This window comes from Lissotriton vulgaris, chromosome 9 (assembly GCF_964263255.1).
Source record: "Lissotriton vulgaris chromosome 9, aLisVul1.2, whole genome shotgun sequence".
NCBI lineage: Eukaryota > Metazoa > Chordata > Amphibia > Caudata > Salamandridae > Lissotriton > Lissotriton vulgaris.
In genome coordinates, this window is record NC_141697.1 from 1,192,298,130 (window position 1) to 1,192,317,282 (window position 19,153).

The window sequence follows — 19,153 nt, forward strand, 5'->3', positions numbered from 1 at the left end:
AGCTGCTTTTGATTGCAGTCTGGTGGTTTGCTTCCAGTACAGCTGCCGGATGATTTCCTTTCCTTATTGGGAGGTTCTGCAAGCACCAAAAAGCCCCCCACCACTTCTCCTTGTTCTCTCCTCGACAAACTCAGCTGAGCAGGGCTTGAAACAAATGGCTAAGACTATTGGCTGGATGGGGATAGTTCCTGGAGAGTTCAGTGTAACACATTGTATTGAATCTCAGCATTTATAGACCATTTAAGCACTGAAACATCTGTAGCACGCTACACCGGGTAGGGTGAGTGGTTAGCAGTGTGCTGTCTTTGTTTTGGTCCTATGTGGGAAGTTATGGGATGCAGCGCTTAGCAAAGCGATGGATGAAGAAATAGGAGGGAGACGCATTATGGTTTTTTTACTAAACTGGCAGTTTAGAGGCAGCTCTGCAAGCTCTTCTATGGTAAGTTTATGATCATAGTGAAAATGGTTGCATGTTTTGTCACAGAAGGAGAATACAGACTACAACAAAACTCTTCACACTGTTTCCAAGATAAGCATGACAGCCCTCTTGGAGATTTTTGTTTTTTTTAATAAAAAGAAAACAATCACTATGATCAAAGCGTACATGAATGTTTAGACCATAGACCATTGGCAGGAGAGAGCGTGAGAGCAGAATTTTCCCATGATGTTGAATTGTATTGCTGTGAGATATAGGTTACTGAGCTTTACTAGGAGCACAAACGTTTTAAAGCTAAGACTAGGAAACATGTCACTCACCTTCCCAGTAGATCTGACTCCTTTCCAGATGCAGAAGAAGCAGATGACCCAGACAAGTAAGAGACAGAGCGCCAGGTCCCACTTGACGACTCCAACATCTTCGATGCCCTTAGAGAGACTCAGCACGTTGTGCCTAAAGCATAAAAGGCATAAGGTCATTACTAATGGGTGGAGATGGTGGTAGCTCTACAACCAACCTGACTAAGTCTAGGCCTGATCTAGAACCGACTGCACATAGTAAGAAGACTGAAGTCAAATTTACAACCTCTACCCAACAAGCAGCGATTTTCAAAGGATATAGTGCGCCACTCCCAAATACGGTGGTCTCAAACCTCATAAACAAATCACAAACTGGGGTATTAGAACAAGGTGGCCAGATCTTAAAGCAAAGAGAAACAGCTAAAGAGCTTGCTGGGATGCCATAAGCCTAGTCCATAGTTGCCTATTGTCTCCAGTGGCCGCCTCCATGGCATCGCAGCGGCTGTGATGGACTTCTTCAGGATGGCGCTATAGCCACTGAAAGGCAAGCATGGAATGCCAATCCTCAAAAGGGCAGTAATTTGGCTTGGAATGTGGTTTTAGAGGATATTCAGACACACACATATACAAATGCAAATATTAAAGTAAGAAGCAGACTATTTGTCCAGTCTGTTATTTAAAATCAATAGCTACCCCTTGATCACACTAGCATTGTGAAAGACAACATATGACCTCCAATCAGTCCCTCTGTTGTCTGTAACGCTGTATGTGGGAAGTAGGGCCTGCCATGAGCTAGGAAGGATGCTTTGGAATGATGGAAGTGAGACAAACGGAACACGTAGGCCTGCTCAAAAGACCTGTGTGTGTGGGTGTGTGTATGTTTGTGTGTTGTGGCCACTGCCTGTCTTAATAGAATGTTATAATGTTGATAAAGGGACACCTTCCTTCACAAAAATAATCTCCAGCGGCATATGGGATGGGGTGGCATTTTAACACATTGATGACTCCATGCTTCTCCTGGGGTGCGCTATCTAACAAGAAACATTTCTCTTAAATAGAGCTTGGTTTTTTTATTAGACATAGGCTGTTACTTTAAAAAAAACTCCTGTTCTAAGAAGTATGGTAGTCTGCTGCCTCAGTTTGGACAAAAGCATATACAAATCAGCCTTCCAACTAAGTGGGACAGGTAAGGCCAGACGTGGGTCCTGTGGTCTCTGTGCCACTGGATCGAAGCTATACCTGGCTCATGAGCCCTAATAAGGGTGAAATTCACTCTGAGTTGCTTATGTTCTGGTTCAGAGAGGAACCTCGCCTTGCAGTTCTTGCTGAACTATTCCTATTGAAACAGAGTCCAGAGCGATTTCCATATTTGCATATGGCTGGGTCTAAACTGGGGTGGCATGGTGTGCAAAATAACGAAGGACTGGGATGCAGCCCGAGAATTTACCAGTGGCTGAGATTAATTCAAGCAATCTATCCATCACTTTTTTGTATAGTTTATGTACCATCATGCCGCTCATAAACATTCACAAGGTCCTAACTGTGTTGGTATTCATCACCAGTTCCGGCCTGCAGAGTGGTGGAGTTAAGGGGGTGTTAAAAAAACACTTACCTTATCGCCACATCTCTGTGTCGGACTCAGGTCAGGAACAGGAAGCAGGAAGCAGGACCCTGGTCCCGGGCTGACCTCTGCTTCCAGGTCTGCCTCCTCTAACCAGTGAGCCACACTTCTCCACAGACGGGAATGGGAGCCTGGGCATGTTCTCCACCCAGGCTGTAACACAGCCTGAGTGTAGAACTTGCCAAGTGCGCATGGCTGATTGGCCGGCCCGCGATGGCAGGCCAAACAGTCATGTGCACTTAATGTGTCCACCACTCCTCCTCCCCCTGCTATGTGAGCAGAGCTGCCCCCCCCCCTCAAAGCTGCCACAGCAGGACAAAATAAAATTATAACAACATCAAGTTATTACCATTTAATTTTTCCTCTATTTGACTGCTGCAAACTAGTGAGTGAGGCAACGCTCCTGCACCTTAGCGGAGGAGCTGCCACTGTTCATCTTAGTCCTAAAGGCTTTTCATCTTCAATTTGCATGCCTAACTGTGGCGTCGATTATGATAGGCCTGCAGTTACCACAGATTTTTGAGAGAAAATTGTACCCCCATTAAACACTAATTAATCCAGTTTTGTTTTTTATGGGGTGCACGATCGACATCCCTTTCTGCTACATGTTAATAGCATATTTAATCGCCTTTTCAAAGTCCAATAATGCAAAATTGCCCATGTTTGCTATTTGTCCACTGTATTGCCTCAGGTTTTGCTCATCAAACATTATGTGAGCAAAAAAAACCTTTAAGGGCATATTTACTAGGAAGTGGCGGAGCGCTACGTTAGCAACCTTGGCTTAACGCAGCGCTCCGCCACTTACAAAACACAGGGTTGCACTGTATTTACAAGGATACGGGGCAGCCCTGTATTTCCCCCTGCACTGGCGCTAATTTAAGCTGCCTAACGCCAGTGCAGGCACCCTTGCACCATAGTGCAAGGGTGTCTGTGCTGCAGGGGAAGATTGTTCATGTGCAGGAAGATTTCCCTTCCTGCACATAAACAATCTGAAATGGCATTTTAAAACTTCTATATGTGCTGCATTGAGCAGTACGCATTGTAGTTGCAAAACACCATTTATTTAAATTGTTTGTTTATGTGCAGGAAGGGTCACCTTCCTGCACATAAAAAGTCAATGGCCTTTTGATGTTTCTACGTGTACTGCATAACACAGCACACATAGAAACAGCAAAAACAAGGAGAAATATTTCTCTTCGTTGCACCAGGGTAGGACAAGGTTTTCTCCTGTCTTGATTTTGGCACTGCTCCGTATTTACGCTGCCCTTGTAAATATCGGGCAACAACAAATTCAATGGGTGTTGTGGTGGAACACCCATCACAACTGCCATTGCCTGCCCCTTTCACGCTAAGTATAGCGTGAAAAGGGCCCTTATTTACAAGGCAGCATTAAGCCACTTTACCTGGCTTAACGCTGCCTTGTAAATAAGGCAAAGCCCATATCGCCACAGGGACATCACTAAAAGTGACGTTTCTGTGCCGATAGTGGCTTGTAAATATGCTCCATAGTGTGTATTTTTCACCTGGCTTGTAATAATGAGTCTAGCACAAATTGGACTTTGAGACCAAAATCTGAATTTCAAATCTGTGTAATTCTGATGGGACTGGTAACTCCTGTTTCAGACCCCTTCAAGAGGGCTGGTAACTCACTCCTGTTATGTACCCCCCCTTTGAATTACACAGCTTCATCAAAATTCTGTACAAAAACAGATCCTGTACATTTCACTTCAACACGTCAGCTGCTAAAAGCACCTGAAAACCCAGAGAGCAAAGAGTTAATGACCTACCTGGTATGATTAATTCCATGAAAGTAATTACCCTTCCAGACACTCATAATGAGGCAGTAAGGGCCTTATTCATTGAAGTAGCTTCCACTTTTAAGGAAGTTAACACTTTTGAGTACGTTCACTCCTTTTTGTAGTCACAAACTGCAATTTTGTGGTAACTTATACTTTTGTAGTAAATTAACTTTTTGTAATAGGTCCAGCACTGCACATGGCAAACCTCTGGCCACGCCTGGACACCCTCACGGGGGACAAGCGGCGCTCTAGAAATCTACTGTTTGATTGATTGACGCGCCATGCAACACCAACCCATAGAGAATAATGGATGGAGCGACTTACTACCAAAGTGTAAGTTATTTCAAAAGTATAAGTTACCATAAAAGTGGAGTTTGTACAATACCAAAAAGCAGTTAACTCACTCAAAAGTGTAAGTTACTATAAAAGGGCAATTTGTGAATACCACTTGTAGTAAGTTTTGTACTGCTATTGTAGTAATACAAAACGTACTACAAAGTGCAGTTTGTGAATCTGGCGATCATTGTTCAACTAGGTTGAAAACATTTCTCATCAATGTTGAGGAACAGAACTAGGAATTTTCCTGACTCTCAAAAAAGAAGCAACTTCACCGAAATTTGAAGTTGATGTTTAAGTTACTTTCTAATTTTTCCTGGGACAGGACCATGGAGAACTGATCAAATGATAATCACAATTTTTGAGGAGAGCCTTGACATTTTATTTTAAATTATAAGACATGGGGGAGGGTTGGAACTATCAAGGACAAAGCTCTAACTCTAACAATTTACACCCAATCAGGCATAAAACTTGGTTGTGTAATATTGCCACACTATTTCCTCTCTACGTGAACCGAGCAGATGCCATCCACTGTTAGCTGATGCTGCTGACCCCATCCTCGTAGCCTCATTCTTGTAGGCCTCCAATGCCTCTGTACACACTTGTATTATATAAAGTTAAAGGCAGGCTTTTCAACAATGTCAGAAAGATCAAGGAGATTATCTTTGGGAAGAGCAGGGTTAACCACACTTGGTCTGCCAATGGTCAAAAATTGAAACATGTCTAAAACTATAGAAACTTATTTTCATTCCCACCTTGAATTCCGGTCATAGGGGCCTATTACGATTGCTGTTTTTCCACATCCTCTGGGCGGAGGAAGCCACCACTGGGCCGGAGGATGCGGAAAAACCGCAGCAGACCCACCAAAGACCCACCGCCACATTAGGATGGCGGTGGGTCCTGGTTACCGCGGCGGTAAAGTTCTAATATGGTGGCGGTGTCTCTCAGACACCGCAGCCATATTAGGATGGGCTTTAAAAAATGCTTTTCCGCAGTGGGTTTTCCGCTGTGGAAAAGCATGTGGAACTTCACTGCGGGGGCCCGTTGCGGGCCCCCTGGGTGAAGGGGGGGTGGGGGTTGCACATGGGGGGTACCTATGGTACCCCCCTGCATTTGTATGCAGAAATAGGCAGGCACCACACGGTGCCTGCCGCTTTCTGCATACAAATGCAATGTTTGCATTTTTACCATTGCGGAGGGTGCAGCTTGAAGCCGCACCCGCTGCAATGGTAAAAATAGAGGATGTGACCGCCAGGGTGGCGGTCACATCCTAATTGGACAGGAGGGAACTCCGCAGGCCATGCGGAGGTTCCCTCATCCTCTATGGTCGCGGACGGACTTAAGTCCGTCCGCGATCATAATGGGCCACTTAGTCTTTACAAAATCCTAAAACTAGGGTGTTCTATCGACAACACCTCATGTATGCTTGTTTTGTTTGGTAATGCTTTCGTGAAGTAAAACCAATAAAGATAGATAGCTATCTAAAGCAACGCACTCATGCACACCTACCAGTGGCCATCTTAGAATGGTTTTAGGTATGACGTTTTACAAAATCCGTTCAGACATGGCACTAAGTGTGTGTGTATGTGTGAATGTACGCGCCCTTGGAATATCTTACAAAAACAATTCCCAAGATGGTGGCTACCAGCAATGCCTGCACAAGGCAAGCAGTAGTGCGCGTGTGGTACTAGTGTCTGGGAGCTGCTCGGTATCATACAAAGAGAAACAGGGTTTGGAAAGTGAAAGGCTATTTAAAAAAAAGAAACAGCACACATTGGTACAGCACTCTCTGCCGCAAAAGAAGACTATTTTTTATGTTGGAGTGGCATTGTGTTGGGGCAGAATGCAATCACTAACACAGAAGGTAAACAGTGGTGGATTGCCTGATCCACTGACCCATGCTGTATACTATGGAGGGTAGAAACAAAATGCGAATGACTCTACAAAAGACCAACAGATGAAGAGGGCTGATGAAAAGGCCATGCATGCATATTTGAGTATGTATGTGTTTTGAAGTACTTTTGTTTTCAAAACTCGAAGGACTTGGCTAACTCCAGATCTATACATTTTCTCTATAAAGTGTTTTGGTCCATCTAATAACTTAGCTCAAACTATATCATGCACCTAAAATCAAACAAATAGATTAACATGATGTTTCTAGTTTGCTGCCCACTGGGAAGCACTCTTTGAGGCTGTACTATGCTGGCCTGCATTTTCCTGGCAGTGGTTGCATCTCCTTAAGCACTGAACATTCCACAGGACAGCAGAGCATGTCTCTTTTAAGGACACCAGTGGTGTTGACACCTCCCTGAGGCAATGAGACGCCTATGGGATGTTTCAAATACACTCAAGGTGCTATATATGGATGACATGTCATATGAATCTTTTGAGATCACTGTATCATGCACTACAGAGCCAGATGGCTTCAGGAGTCCCAGTGCATGTCTCTATTAACTGCATACTGCCACTTTAATTATGGCTATGCACACATTTTTATCCTGCAATGTATGTTTCTTACCAAAAACCACAGAAAGACTGATTGCAACATTAAAAGTGCTCCAAATGTCACTGGGATATATTCTGAGAGGTGCATACTAATACTAAAGCTTTGCACAGATTTTGAATTTGCCAATGTAACTCTCTGATCATGCAACTTTATGTATGTGACTGAACTGTACTGGTTTTCAAGTACCATTGTCTGTCTGTCTCATTCTTTACAAAACACGGGGCGGCTCACTATAAAAAAGTTCCCTGCTTGCACATCTGTAAGTCACCACCATGGACAGCAGATGAGCTGGCCACTCCTGGAAGTCAACTCAACTCCAGAAATGCAACACTAGGCTGGGAGAGTTCTAGCTTTAGGAACGACGCCTAGTGTAAATTGTTAGAGATATATTTTAATAAAAGGCTACTGAGGTTTTTTTTTTACTTCAGTGCAACTAGAGACCCACCAAGGTGAGGATAAAGACAGTTCTAGAGTGTGGTACCTTTATATACCAATGTCCGTCTCACTTGCTTATTATGTGGTTGGTGTAGTGTCCACTCTTGTGAGCTTGCTGGAAATGAGTGTTCTATGAGGTTGGCAGTGTTTCACTCTGAGCTGTTGAATCAAGTCAACTCTGCTGGAGAAGGGGAACCAGAGCAGGTGGTTCAGCAAGAAGTAATGTGGTCTCTTATATTTGCTTGAACGATGATGCCCGACTTTGGAACAGTAGCATTTTATTTGTGTAATTATTGGCCATCCTTGAGTGTAAGGAATTTCTATAATCAAAACTGTGCATTCATGTTTTTTTTTAGGTCTTTTAATTTTTTTGTAGTGGACAAAATAGAATTGTTCAGTCTAGAATGTGCAATGATTTCTCCATATATGTACAAACTCATTCTCTTCATGCCAAATCTACCTACGTTTTGGCTACCAATTACTGTAACACAGACCATCAACAAACAACTGACCGCTACCTCGAGGAGAACAGCATCCTGGACCCATCTCACTCCGGGTTCCGCAGCAACCACAGAACCGAAACTGCCTTCATTGCAGCCACAGATTACATCAGAACCCTGCTAGACAACGGACCTATCTGTTGCCTTCGACACGGTCTGCCACCATACACTACGCACACGCCTCCATGACATCAGTATTCAAATGAAAGCCCTGGACTAAACCACCTCCTTCCTCTCAGGCAGAACACAGAGCGTCTGCTTCCCCCCTTCCACTCCGAAGCCACTGAGATCATCTGCAGCGTATCCCAGGGATCATCCCTCAGCCCAACGCTGTTCAACATCTACATGGCACCGCTCGCCCACGTCGCCCGACTGCATAATCTCAGCATCATCTCTTATGCCGATAACACCCAGCTGATCCTCTCCCTCACCAAGGACCCCCACACCGCCAAAACCAACCTCCACGAAGGAATAAAGGCTGTCGCCGAATGGATGCGGAACAGCGGACTGAAACTGAACTCGGACAAGATGGAGGTCCTCATCCTCGGACCCACCCCCTCGGCCTGGGAGAACTCCTGGTGGCCGACCACACAAGGAACATCTCCAACACCCACCGACCATGCACGCAACCTAGGGGTCATTCTTGACTCCACCCTTTCCATGACTCAGCAGGTCAAAGCCGTCTCATGCTCCTGCTTCAACACCCTCTGCATGCTCCGCAAGATCTACAAGTGGATCCCCACCGAAACAAGAAGAACGGTCACCCAAGCCCTCGTCAGCAGCAGGCTGGAATATGGTAACACCCTCTACCCAGGAGTCTTGGCCAAACCCCTGAAACTGCTTCCACGCATCCTGAACGCTTCTGAAAACCTGATCCTCAACATCCCTCGCCGCAGCCACATTACACCCCACCTGAGAGACCTGCACTGGCTCCCCGTCAACAAGAGGATCACCTTCAAGCTCCTCACCCACGCACACAAGGCACTCCACAACACGGGACCAGTGTACCTCAACAGACGACTCAGTTTCTACACCCCCACCCACCAGCTCCGTTCCACCGACCTCACCCTCACCACAGTCCCCCGCATACGAAGAGCGACCACCGGTGGCAGATCGTTCTCCCTCCTTGCCGCCAAGACCTGGTACACCCTCCCCATCCACCTACGTCAGACCCAAGACCTGCTGTCCTTCAGAAAACTCTTCAGGACCTGGCTTTTCGAGCAGTAGCAGCACCTCCTACTCACAGCGCCTTGAGACCGTCATGGGTAAGTAGTGTCCTCTACAAATGTTATGATTGATTGATTGATAGTTCCATATTAAAGTCATATTTAGTTTCTCAGCATACCCCCATTAATCATTCCCTAAACGGCCCTAATTGGCATAACACTTGGATTTTCAAAAAATAATAGAACATTGTTATGGAAGGCATGGATGAACAAAGACAGACTCCTAATCTCACAACTCTTCCACTCCGGTTCCATTATTCCATTCAGTACTCTCTACTTCGTACAATCTCCCATGGTCAGTGAGTTATCTACCATTATCCGCAACACTCTTTCACACCTCATCTCATCGCTACTTCCCGGAGCAGCTCACCTTCTCATCCAATATACATTCCAAAGCTGCAATAATTTATAAACTGATCAGATCACCTGACTCTGACACATCAAAATCCACTATCAAAAAGACAAATGGGGAATTTGACATACAATCTGTATGGTCTATCTCATTGTGGGATAACATCTGGGGAAAAAAGTTAATTCCACTGCTCTCACTGCTAGTTTAACACAAACTTTTTATTATTCCTAAAATAGATTATTTTATACTCCTGTTTGTCTTTTCAAATCAACCCTTGTTAAACAGGACAGATGTTGGTGCTGCAATTCCCATACAGGAACTTGTGTACTTATGTTTCTTTCATGCCATATGCTTCCAACTTTATAGTCTCAGGCTTGAGACAAGATTAATGTTATACTCAAGTTTCCATACCTTTGTCATGTGTGGGGTGTTTTCTGGGTGGCATGCATAATGTCTGGTCTACCAATAAGTTGCTTGGGAAACTAGTTGATCTTCTATTTTCAATTGCCATGCAATTGATCACTTCCAACTCGAAGGGCCCGATTCACAGAACTAATTTGAGACAAAATCCTAAACCTACTACTTACTGCTGTCAGAAACACTAGCCTCTTAGGAAGGGTAGAAGCTTCATGGCCACTTAAACCCCAGTAGGATGTGACTAATTACTGTTCTTTGCAGGTCGAGAGGGGATGGAGAAGTACCAAGATCCACAAACTGCTGCACAACTAAGTTGAGATGTCTTTCATGAGTGGTACCACTTGTGTTACATTATTAGGCTGTAAGTGACCGGACCATGAAGTGCCTCCTTGTAATTTAGGGGATAGAAAAAGTAACCATAAGCACGTCTAGAACCACCTCATGGCCGAGGACAATCAAACTGAGTTGATGAAAGTTGTGTAAAGACCCTGGAGACTTTAAGAAAGATTCAAATAAAGTATCACCTCGCTCTACCCATTGACCTGCCCACACTTCATGACAATCACTGTTCGAGATTCCAGTTTATTTTAAAATACTTGGTAAGTGTCATTTTTTGTGTCTATCTGTTGTTGTCTTCAAGATCCCTGAAACTAGGTTTAACAAAGGCAGTGTCAGAGGTACTTAATGGCAGCTGCTTCCCCTGCTCACCCTAATTGTAATCCAATATTTTGACTTCCTCTCTAAATAAACATATCATCTGGGGTTGTTCATGCTGATTTTGAGAAGCAATCCAATGAAGAAGAGGTTTTGTAACACAATTTATGCCATGATGCAAAGGTAGAGATAATAAAGGAAATTACATATCAGGAGAAAGAGAACTAAAAGAAATGTATGTAAAAACTTCTGGATTAGATATGTGCTATTGTATTTTCTGTGGAATACGGGTTTAATGTTGTATTTTTATGAAATGCAATGTATAAGTGAACTTTTGCAACTTTCTGTTTGTCATGGACTCCTGGCATCCAAAGTAATCGGCTTCAAGTCATTGTGCATTACCTTCAGCGAGCACTAACCCCAAACCCCACCCTTTCTCACTGATAGATTTCAACATAATTGCCACATCTAAAATCTCTGTTGTGCATCCGACATGCATCTCTCCCCATGCCTGCTTTTTCCCTTACGTATATGTCCTTTTTGTTTGTCTCGACCTTACATGTAACTATGTTTGCAAAGCTCTAATAAGTGTGTAACCTTTGTAGCGATGTAACCTGCAACTATGGTCTGATACTCATGTAAAGCGCTCTGATACCTCCGGGTCTAGGCAGCGCTATATAAAACCTTGCAAATAAATAATGTTTCTTACAGAGTGGAAAACGTTTTTTAAGGGCAGGCAGGGATTGCAGGGATTCCAGGGATCACTGGCTGCCTGTCAAAAATGAAAATGACAAGATACATTTTTATTTTTTAAATGCATCCACTATCCTTGGGTGTGCCCGCCATTCCCAAAGGGGCCGCAAATTTCGACAGCCTCATTAATATTCATGTAGAATGCAATTTGCGACCCCATTGGGAATCGCAAACATTGTCTCAGACACTGTTGTACATTGGAAATTGCGACGCGCAATTTGACACAATTTGTGAGTCTAATTTTCCAATGGTTGTACATCTGGCACTATAATCTCTTAATATATGTTTCTAAACTAAACTAAACATCCACTCCTTCTTAACATTATCTCTTCTTTCTACTTCTAATTCATATAGGACTTGCATTGACCATACACCACGCAACGGGGCGCAAGAGCGGCGCAACTTTTATGTTTGATTTATCAAGCCGCGCCAACCACCTTGAGTGGGCTGGTGTGGCTTGATAAATTCAAAATGACGCAATGCAGCGCAAATCGCTGCTTTACATTACTCTGCCTGAGGGAAGTGTCCCATTGGTGCTGCGCGGGTGTTCCCATTCACCACCCATAGATTTTGGCGCATTCCCAAACTTATCATCAGTGGCAAACCTGGGAATGCACAGAATGCTACGCCTCCCCAGGTTAGGCGTAATTAGGAAAAATATCTTTATTTCACCTCGCTACTTCCCCTTTCTATGTGTGCTGCATTTTGCAATACACATAGAAAGTGGAAAATTACTCAGAATGTTGTTTTTGTGCAGGAAGGTACCCCTTCCTGTGCAAAAACAATCCAGTTTACAAAGCAGGCACCCTTGTACAACGGTGCAAGGGTGCCGGCGTTGGTGACAGGCAGACAAAAGGGCACCAGCACAAGGAAAGGACAGGAATGTGTTGTATTATGTTAAAAATGGTGCAATCCTGCCCGTTCACGCAGTGCAGCAATGTGGCTTACTGTGCTGAGCTGCATGAAAGCTACATAAAGATGTCCCCCAATGTCTAGGGCCTGGCTCAGTGAAGAGCAGTAATGGAACTGGAGACTGAATCTAAAATAACAGATTTCTGCCCACACCTCTGTAACTCCACTGAGGATGGCGGAAGATCAGCCATCCATATGACTGGCTAATTCTTACCATGTCTGTAGGAGTCAGCACCATGAAAGACTACCGTGGACTGCAAAATGTGGCGGACATTCATTAAAACGATGAGCACAGAGGGCCAGATTTACAAGTAGATATGGATTTGGGTCGATGCATGTGAAGGCTCATGCACTACACATGGACCACCTCTTTAGCACAAGCAATGCAAGGAAGCACATTGCGTTGCAATGAATTACTTTGGTTTAAAATGTATTTATTTATTTATTTATTTAAAGAGTTTTATATAGCGCTGGATAGACCCTGAGGTATCAGAGCGCTTTACATGAGGTTCAACAAAATTTCAAGATTACATCAGTTTCAATATACAACAGTTGCTAGAAAAACAATTACAAGAGCATAGAGAACAAGGTAAGTGGAGTATAGAGGGGAAGGGGTAAGGGTAAAGGGGTGATACAACAGAAAGACGGAGGAAGGTCTGCCCAAAGTCCAGCTGGGTAGGTGAAGGTCGAGGGGGAGTCCCAAAACCCATCTCCTCTATAGCTATCAGGTAGCTCCATTGGGCTTTGGCCAAATAGCTAGGTCTCAAGGGAAACATAAAACTAGCATGGAGGGCAAAATAATGGAGCGTAGAGGGGAGGGTACAACATGGAGAGATGAAAAGAAGTCAGTCTAAAGTCCGACTGGGTAGGTGACGACCAAGGAGGGAGTCCAAGGCCCATCTCCCCTATAGCTAAACCAGGTAGCTCCATCGAGCATCAGACAAAATAGTTCAGTCTCAAAATGAGGAGAGAAGGAGATACATAGATAGAGGGAGGATGCGGGAAGAGATGACAGGAGAGATGAAAGGAAGTCTGGCTGAAGACCGACTGGGTAGGTGACGTCCAAGGATGGAATCCCTGACCTTTCTCCCCTATAGCTAAACCAGGTAGCTCCATCGGGCAATAGGCAAAATAGCTAGATTTCACATGCCAAGGGAAAATTCACGGGTAAGCAGGGTGGGGACTAGGGCCAGGACAAGGTGAGGGCAGAGGTCAGTAGCAGGTAAGTGGAGAGGAGTAGAGTGGGGAGGAAAGAAAGAATTGCAGATGTTTGCATAAGGGTAGGCGCAGTCCTGGACGGGAAGAGTAAGTCAAAGTTCAGCTGGGGGGGAGGGAGAGAAGTCATCATTTTCGGCCATGGTGGGGTCAGGTATCCTTGGACCCTGTTCCATATGGGGTGTGTCAGATGGATATATAGTCCAGGTGAAAGGCCCCAATACATTGTCACTCAGCAGGTGGAACCTCATGGAGCCCCCATTCTCCAGAGGAGACAATGTGTCCATTGCAGTCTAGAAGCAGAATTCCAACACGGGCAGGATCGCCCACACCATCACACTTCCTGGGGTAAGTCTTAGCCCCACACGGAGTCCACGCATCAGGCAATCTACTGCGGCCCCACTGAGTGCCCAATCCAGGGCCTGTGAGCGGGGGGAAAACAAATAACTATCCACTGCCCCCAACACCCCACCCGACCAAGCCGCCACCTCACCACCAAAGCTCGGGGCTCCACAGCACAGTATACTCAGTACAAGTCTACGTAAAAAAGTAGCACATCTGGGCCAAGGTCCCTAACTTACTGAGAAAAACCCCAGAGTGTTAGCGAGGCAAGGGGGCATATGTACAATGAAATATCAGAGCGCAGAGCGGTGCCACATTTGGCAGCGCCGCGCTCCGACATTTCCAAAACTTGGGATGCACCGTATTTACAACAATACGCTGTACCCCTGTGTTTCCCCTAGTGCTGGTGCTAAAAGGAGCTGCCTAGCACCAACGCAGGCAACCATGCACAATAGTGCAAGGGTTCCTGCATTGCAGGGAATGATTGTTTATGTGCAGGAAGGTGTCGCTTCCTGCACATAAACAACAAATAATGGCGATTTGTTACTGCAGCACACATAGAAGTAGCAAATCGTCATAATTTAATGATTGTTTATGTGCCGGAAGGGGCACCTACCTTTCCTCTAAAACAATCATTAATGGTACATTTTGCTCTGTCTATGTGTGCTGCGGAATGCAGCACACATTGAAAAAACAAAAGCGAGGAGGAATTTAAGCATTTCTCCTCGATTCATCATTCTAATACCTGTTCTTGCCTGGCGTTAGTTTTTTCGTCTGGCACAGATTTACAGATCCTTATAAATCTGGTGCAGCCTCAATAAGCAATGGGTGTCGCGATTGAACACCCAGAGCCACACTCATTGTACGCTCCTTTCATGCAAGTAACTGCATGAAAGGGTACCATATTTGCAAAACGGCTCTAAGTCACAAAAAGTGGCTTAACGCCACTCGGTAAATATGGAGGAGGGAATTGCGCCACTGGAACGTCATTAAAAATAAAGTTTCTGTGGCGCAATGTCCTTGTAAACATGCAGCAAGGTTTATTGACACTGTCAATGTGGCCTCGTGATAGGGGTACAATTTTGTATCCACAAGGTGTTCACAATGCCATCTCTCTACATGGCTATTGGCCTAGCTGTGTCAAACATTTCCCAGCTAAAGTGCCTCCTACTACAATATATACAGCCACTTTTGGTGGAGTAACTGCCGCAACAGAGAAAATATTTGGTGCATTTACCACACCAAAGTGATGGAGGACCTACATGTGTCACAGCAGTGAATGAACATTTGCCAAACATAGCTCTCAACTAGCCTACTAATTTGCAACATTTAGGGCTCCTTTACCATTAAACTCCCTTTTCACTTCTGCCTTTTTTCTCTTTCCTATTTCCTTTCTTCACCCACACTCTCTGAGTTTACTCTTTTAAGGACAGGTCAGGGTCAACGCAAAATTTACCTCATTGATTTCTTAGTTAAACATTACAGTTTGTTCCACCTGCTTCCTGACACGTGTGTTTGGGTTTGGTAAATACAAGCTTTTTGACTACTACAGCTTGTAAATCTCAAGTAAAGAATGTTTCACGTGACACACAAAGTCATATGACTGCTTTCTATTACTTATAGTAAATGAAACTTTTAAAGAATAGAAAAAAGATTACATAGCAAGTGTTGGACTTGGCCCTTTTGCAGGGCCATCCCAGAACTTTTTGCCTTCCTTCCGTATTTTTTCTGACGTGGTGGTTTTATCACTCTGGGCACTTCATCACTGCTGATCAGTGCTAAAGTGCATGTGGTCTCTTTGGTAAACTTGGTAAGATTGGTCCACACCGGTTTGGCATATTTAATTTACCTATCAGTCCCCTGTACAGTGGTATCCCATATACCCAGAGCCAGTCAATTAAAAGCTACTGGTGGACTTGCAGCACTGCTTGTGCCACCCACCAAAGTAGCCTTTCAAAACCTGTCTTGTGTGGCATGTCCTGGTAGTGACAAACAACCTATTTGGTTTCTCACTGCTGTGAGGCTACCCTCTCATAGGGATGCATTGGGGATTCCCTGATATGTGCCTGAGTGGTAAATCTTGTCATGAGAGGGGTGGTGTCATAAAGTTTGGTATGTTTGGAATAGTAGTGATAAAGCTGGCTTATTGGTGAAAGCGGATTTATTATCACTATTTTAGAAATGCCACTTTTAGTAGTGGGCGTTTCTGTGTGCTATGTGTCTTTGTGCCTGCCCGATGTATTGACCGTCTGGTTCTGACTGACAGGGGAGAGAGGATGTGCATTCACTCCAGCCAGTCCCTGGGTGGGGGGGGGGGGGGGGGGTGGAGGTGTGTCCTGCCCTGCTTGGGTGACTCAGTGCTAGGCTGAATAGGCCAGGTCTGCATTTGGATTGGTGGGAGGAGTTGCACGTGCACCTGAACAGGTCAGTGCCTGCCTTCCACAATGATGGCTCCGCCCCCCTGTGGTATGTCTGGGACCAAAACTTACACTAACAATAGAGGTTGTTGTGCACTTGTGAATATATTGTAAAGTGCCCCCAGAACTAGTTTGGGCTGGGCTCAAGAGCCCTGTGCCAGGGGAGAACAAAGACATTGTCACTATACGTACAGGGGCTGTGACCCCATGTTTGTTGTGCTTGGAACTTTACTGGAAGAAGAGGACTGCTGTGCGCCAGGAGGAACCGACATCTGGGACTCTCTACTTGTGGGGTTTGAACCTGCTGCCTGTTGGGCAGCTGAAGGGACGGTTGCTCTGCAAAGGGGACCCGGTGTGCTGGCCCACCTGGGCCCAATTCTCTGGGATCTACCAGAGCTGTGCGTCTAGCCGTGAAAGAATTCAAACAGTGCTGGGTGAGCGACGTGCTCTTCCACACTGCGAGTGGTGTTAGTCATCAGCGTGAGTGGAGTGCCAGAGGGTGCTTCCCTCATAACATCTATGATGTGGGGGAGACATGCTGCAATGGTTTTTTTTACCTTGTGGATGGGGCTTCCACGAGGAAGAAGGAGGCAACCGGAAGCCAGGCGTGGCTGAGCCTGGTTGTGGGTGGGCCCACTGCCATGAACGATTGAGCTGGGTAGAGCAAAGCTGGCGAGGGCTTTGTTCTGTGGAGAGAGGCCATCCCCGCCTCCCCAGTGAGGAAGGTCCTGCAGCTAGAAAGAGCCAACAGAGACTCCGCTCCATAGTTTCTAGTTGAGATGCGAGGAATCGCCCGCAGCCAGGCAGAGGTGAAGCCTGGCTGTGGGTGGGGCCGATGACTACGGAGCCGATGGAGGCTTCGCTCCATGCCCTGCCATTAGCTTTCTGCATCTATGGGCTGGAGCGGCTGTACAGCATGGTTGCTGGCAGCCTTGGTTCAAGAAGTCAGGACAGGAGGCCCCAGCCAGCAGTCGCCAAGTCAGTGGGACCGGGGAGGAACTCCTGCGAGGGGGGGGGGGGTTCCCCAAAATCGGGCCTGACTGCAATGGGATGCTTTTTTTAGCTCTGTGCTTGGGAGTGCAAGATCGGTGTCCGCAACTGCGCTGTAGGATCACGAGCATCTGCCTGAGGCACACACACACTTGGGAAGCCCTTACTCTTGGAAGGGGCATTGCGGGGTAAGCCCAAGACGGGGCTACCCAAGGACAACGTTAACTGCCTAAAGTTTGCCTGTATGTTGGGCTAATTGCCAAAGTTGGAACCCCAGGCGTTACAAAGGTGATTGCTATATGCCTAGGATGGGCATGATATAATTAGGTGATTTGTGCACTCTATAAGTGTTTATTATAGTGCACTGTTGATGTGGTTGATACCTAATGCTTTTCCAATTTGTGCACGCTAAAGGTGGTTACTGTGGTGCACTGTGGATGATGTGTTTACATAGTGTTTCATGTTCAGTATAATCCTGCCAGTAATTACTGGTCGCCCTAATTTGGATGATCATGACAATGACCCGAATGGCCAAGTGATTTATGTTAATCCCTTTGACGTCAAGATAAGTGCCTAGTGGCACAGTGATATATGTGATTGTGGTCTAATGTGTTTTATGAATAATATAAAGGATACTTTTATATAACATTGTGTGGAGTTTCTTTTATGGTGTGCCTAGGGTGTTAAAGCTGTGTGAGTGTGTTGCGCAAATGCTGTACACATTGCCTCTGGGATAAGCCTGACTGCTTTACCACGCTACCAAGGGGTTGAGCATTGGTTATCTTCAGCGTGTAACTCCCTTGCCTTGACTAGAGTGGTGGGTTCTGCCTTGTTTAGGCATACACCCTAGCCAACCAGAGACCCATTTCTAACAGCAAGCATAAGACACAAAACCTGAGGAAGATTTACCCATGTTAGCATGCAGATCAAAGCATGGAAAGTACAAGTGTCCGGCCCGGTTACGCATTGCCACTTCCGACCATGAAAGTAACAGGTGGGAAAAACGCAACCTGATTGTTCCGTGCCCTTTAACTCCACTGCCACCACAAATCCATCGCTCAGAGCTTCCTTCTAACCACATAGTCCAGTGAGTTTTGCTGAAACGCCAAATGCTGGACCACTCATAGAATTCTTTGGTCAATGTGGGTGGCTAAAACACAAGAAATGACTTGTAGGTCATGCATTTTGGAATCAGCACATCATCCATGAGGAGAAGAGAAAATCCTATTAGATGAAGTAAAGCCATTCACTCTCCCATCCCTGCTGGCAAAGACAGTCGGAGAAGATTATTTTGGGATTTAGGAATTGACTCCATAATAACTTATACAGAAAATGACCTTTTAATATGTCTGTTTCTGTTGCAAAAGTTGCATAAGACTACCTCTCTAATTAAAGGCGATCAACTAAAAGCTAAGAGAAAAAAGCATCGGCAAAACCAATGGTTTTGGATTTGTGCAATAACAATGTCTTCAAGGACAACAGTAAGCACACAGAGCGTGTCCAGTATGCACAGCAGTAATGAAAGCTTTAAAACAGACACAAGAGAAGCAGCACAACCAGCGCCTAGTGTAATGTTCCCTCAGACAAACACAGAGCTGGCACAACGTTGTGGACAGCAGTGAAGGTTCTCCTCGGGCAGCAGAGAGAAAGGGCGCCCAATGAGGTTCAGTCATGGGTATTTCTTGAATATAGCATGTTACAACACATGCTATAACATTACATACTATTACAACGCAGTCGTTACAACGACTGCTTTTTCAGTATGCGATGCATTACATCACAAGTCATTACAACGACTTGCCCTAGGGGGCGAGCTGGACTTAGGAATAGTATTAATTACTATTCCTACTCCAGTTTGCGCAACAGTAAGAAAGGTGTTGGAATTTATGTCCAATACCTGAGCGCCCCCTATTGCAAGTCATTGTAATGACTTGCAGTGTAAT

General features: G+C 45.3%; 1 protein-coding gene across 1 annotated transcript in view; it reads right to left on the bottom strand.

Annotated features, from left to right (window-relative positions):
- The window catches only part of SLC6A6 (solute carrier family 6 member 6), a 291,079-nt gene that overhangs the window by 86,848 nt on the left and 185,078 nt on the right, over window positions 1-19,153 (bottom strand). Inside the window, exon 6 of the mRNA XM_086939260.1 lies at window positions 757-889. Coding sequence (XP_086795386.1) covers window positions 757-889 — 133 coding nt within the window. The remainder of the gene's footprint in view (window positions 1-756; window positions 890-19,153) is intronic.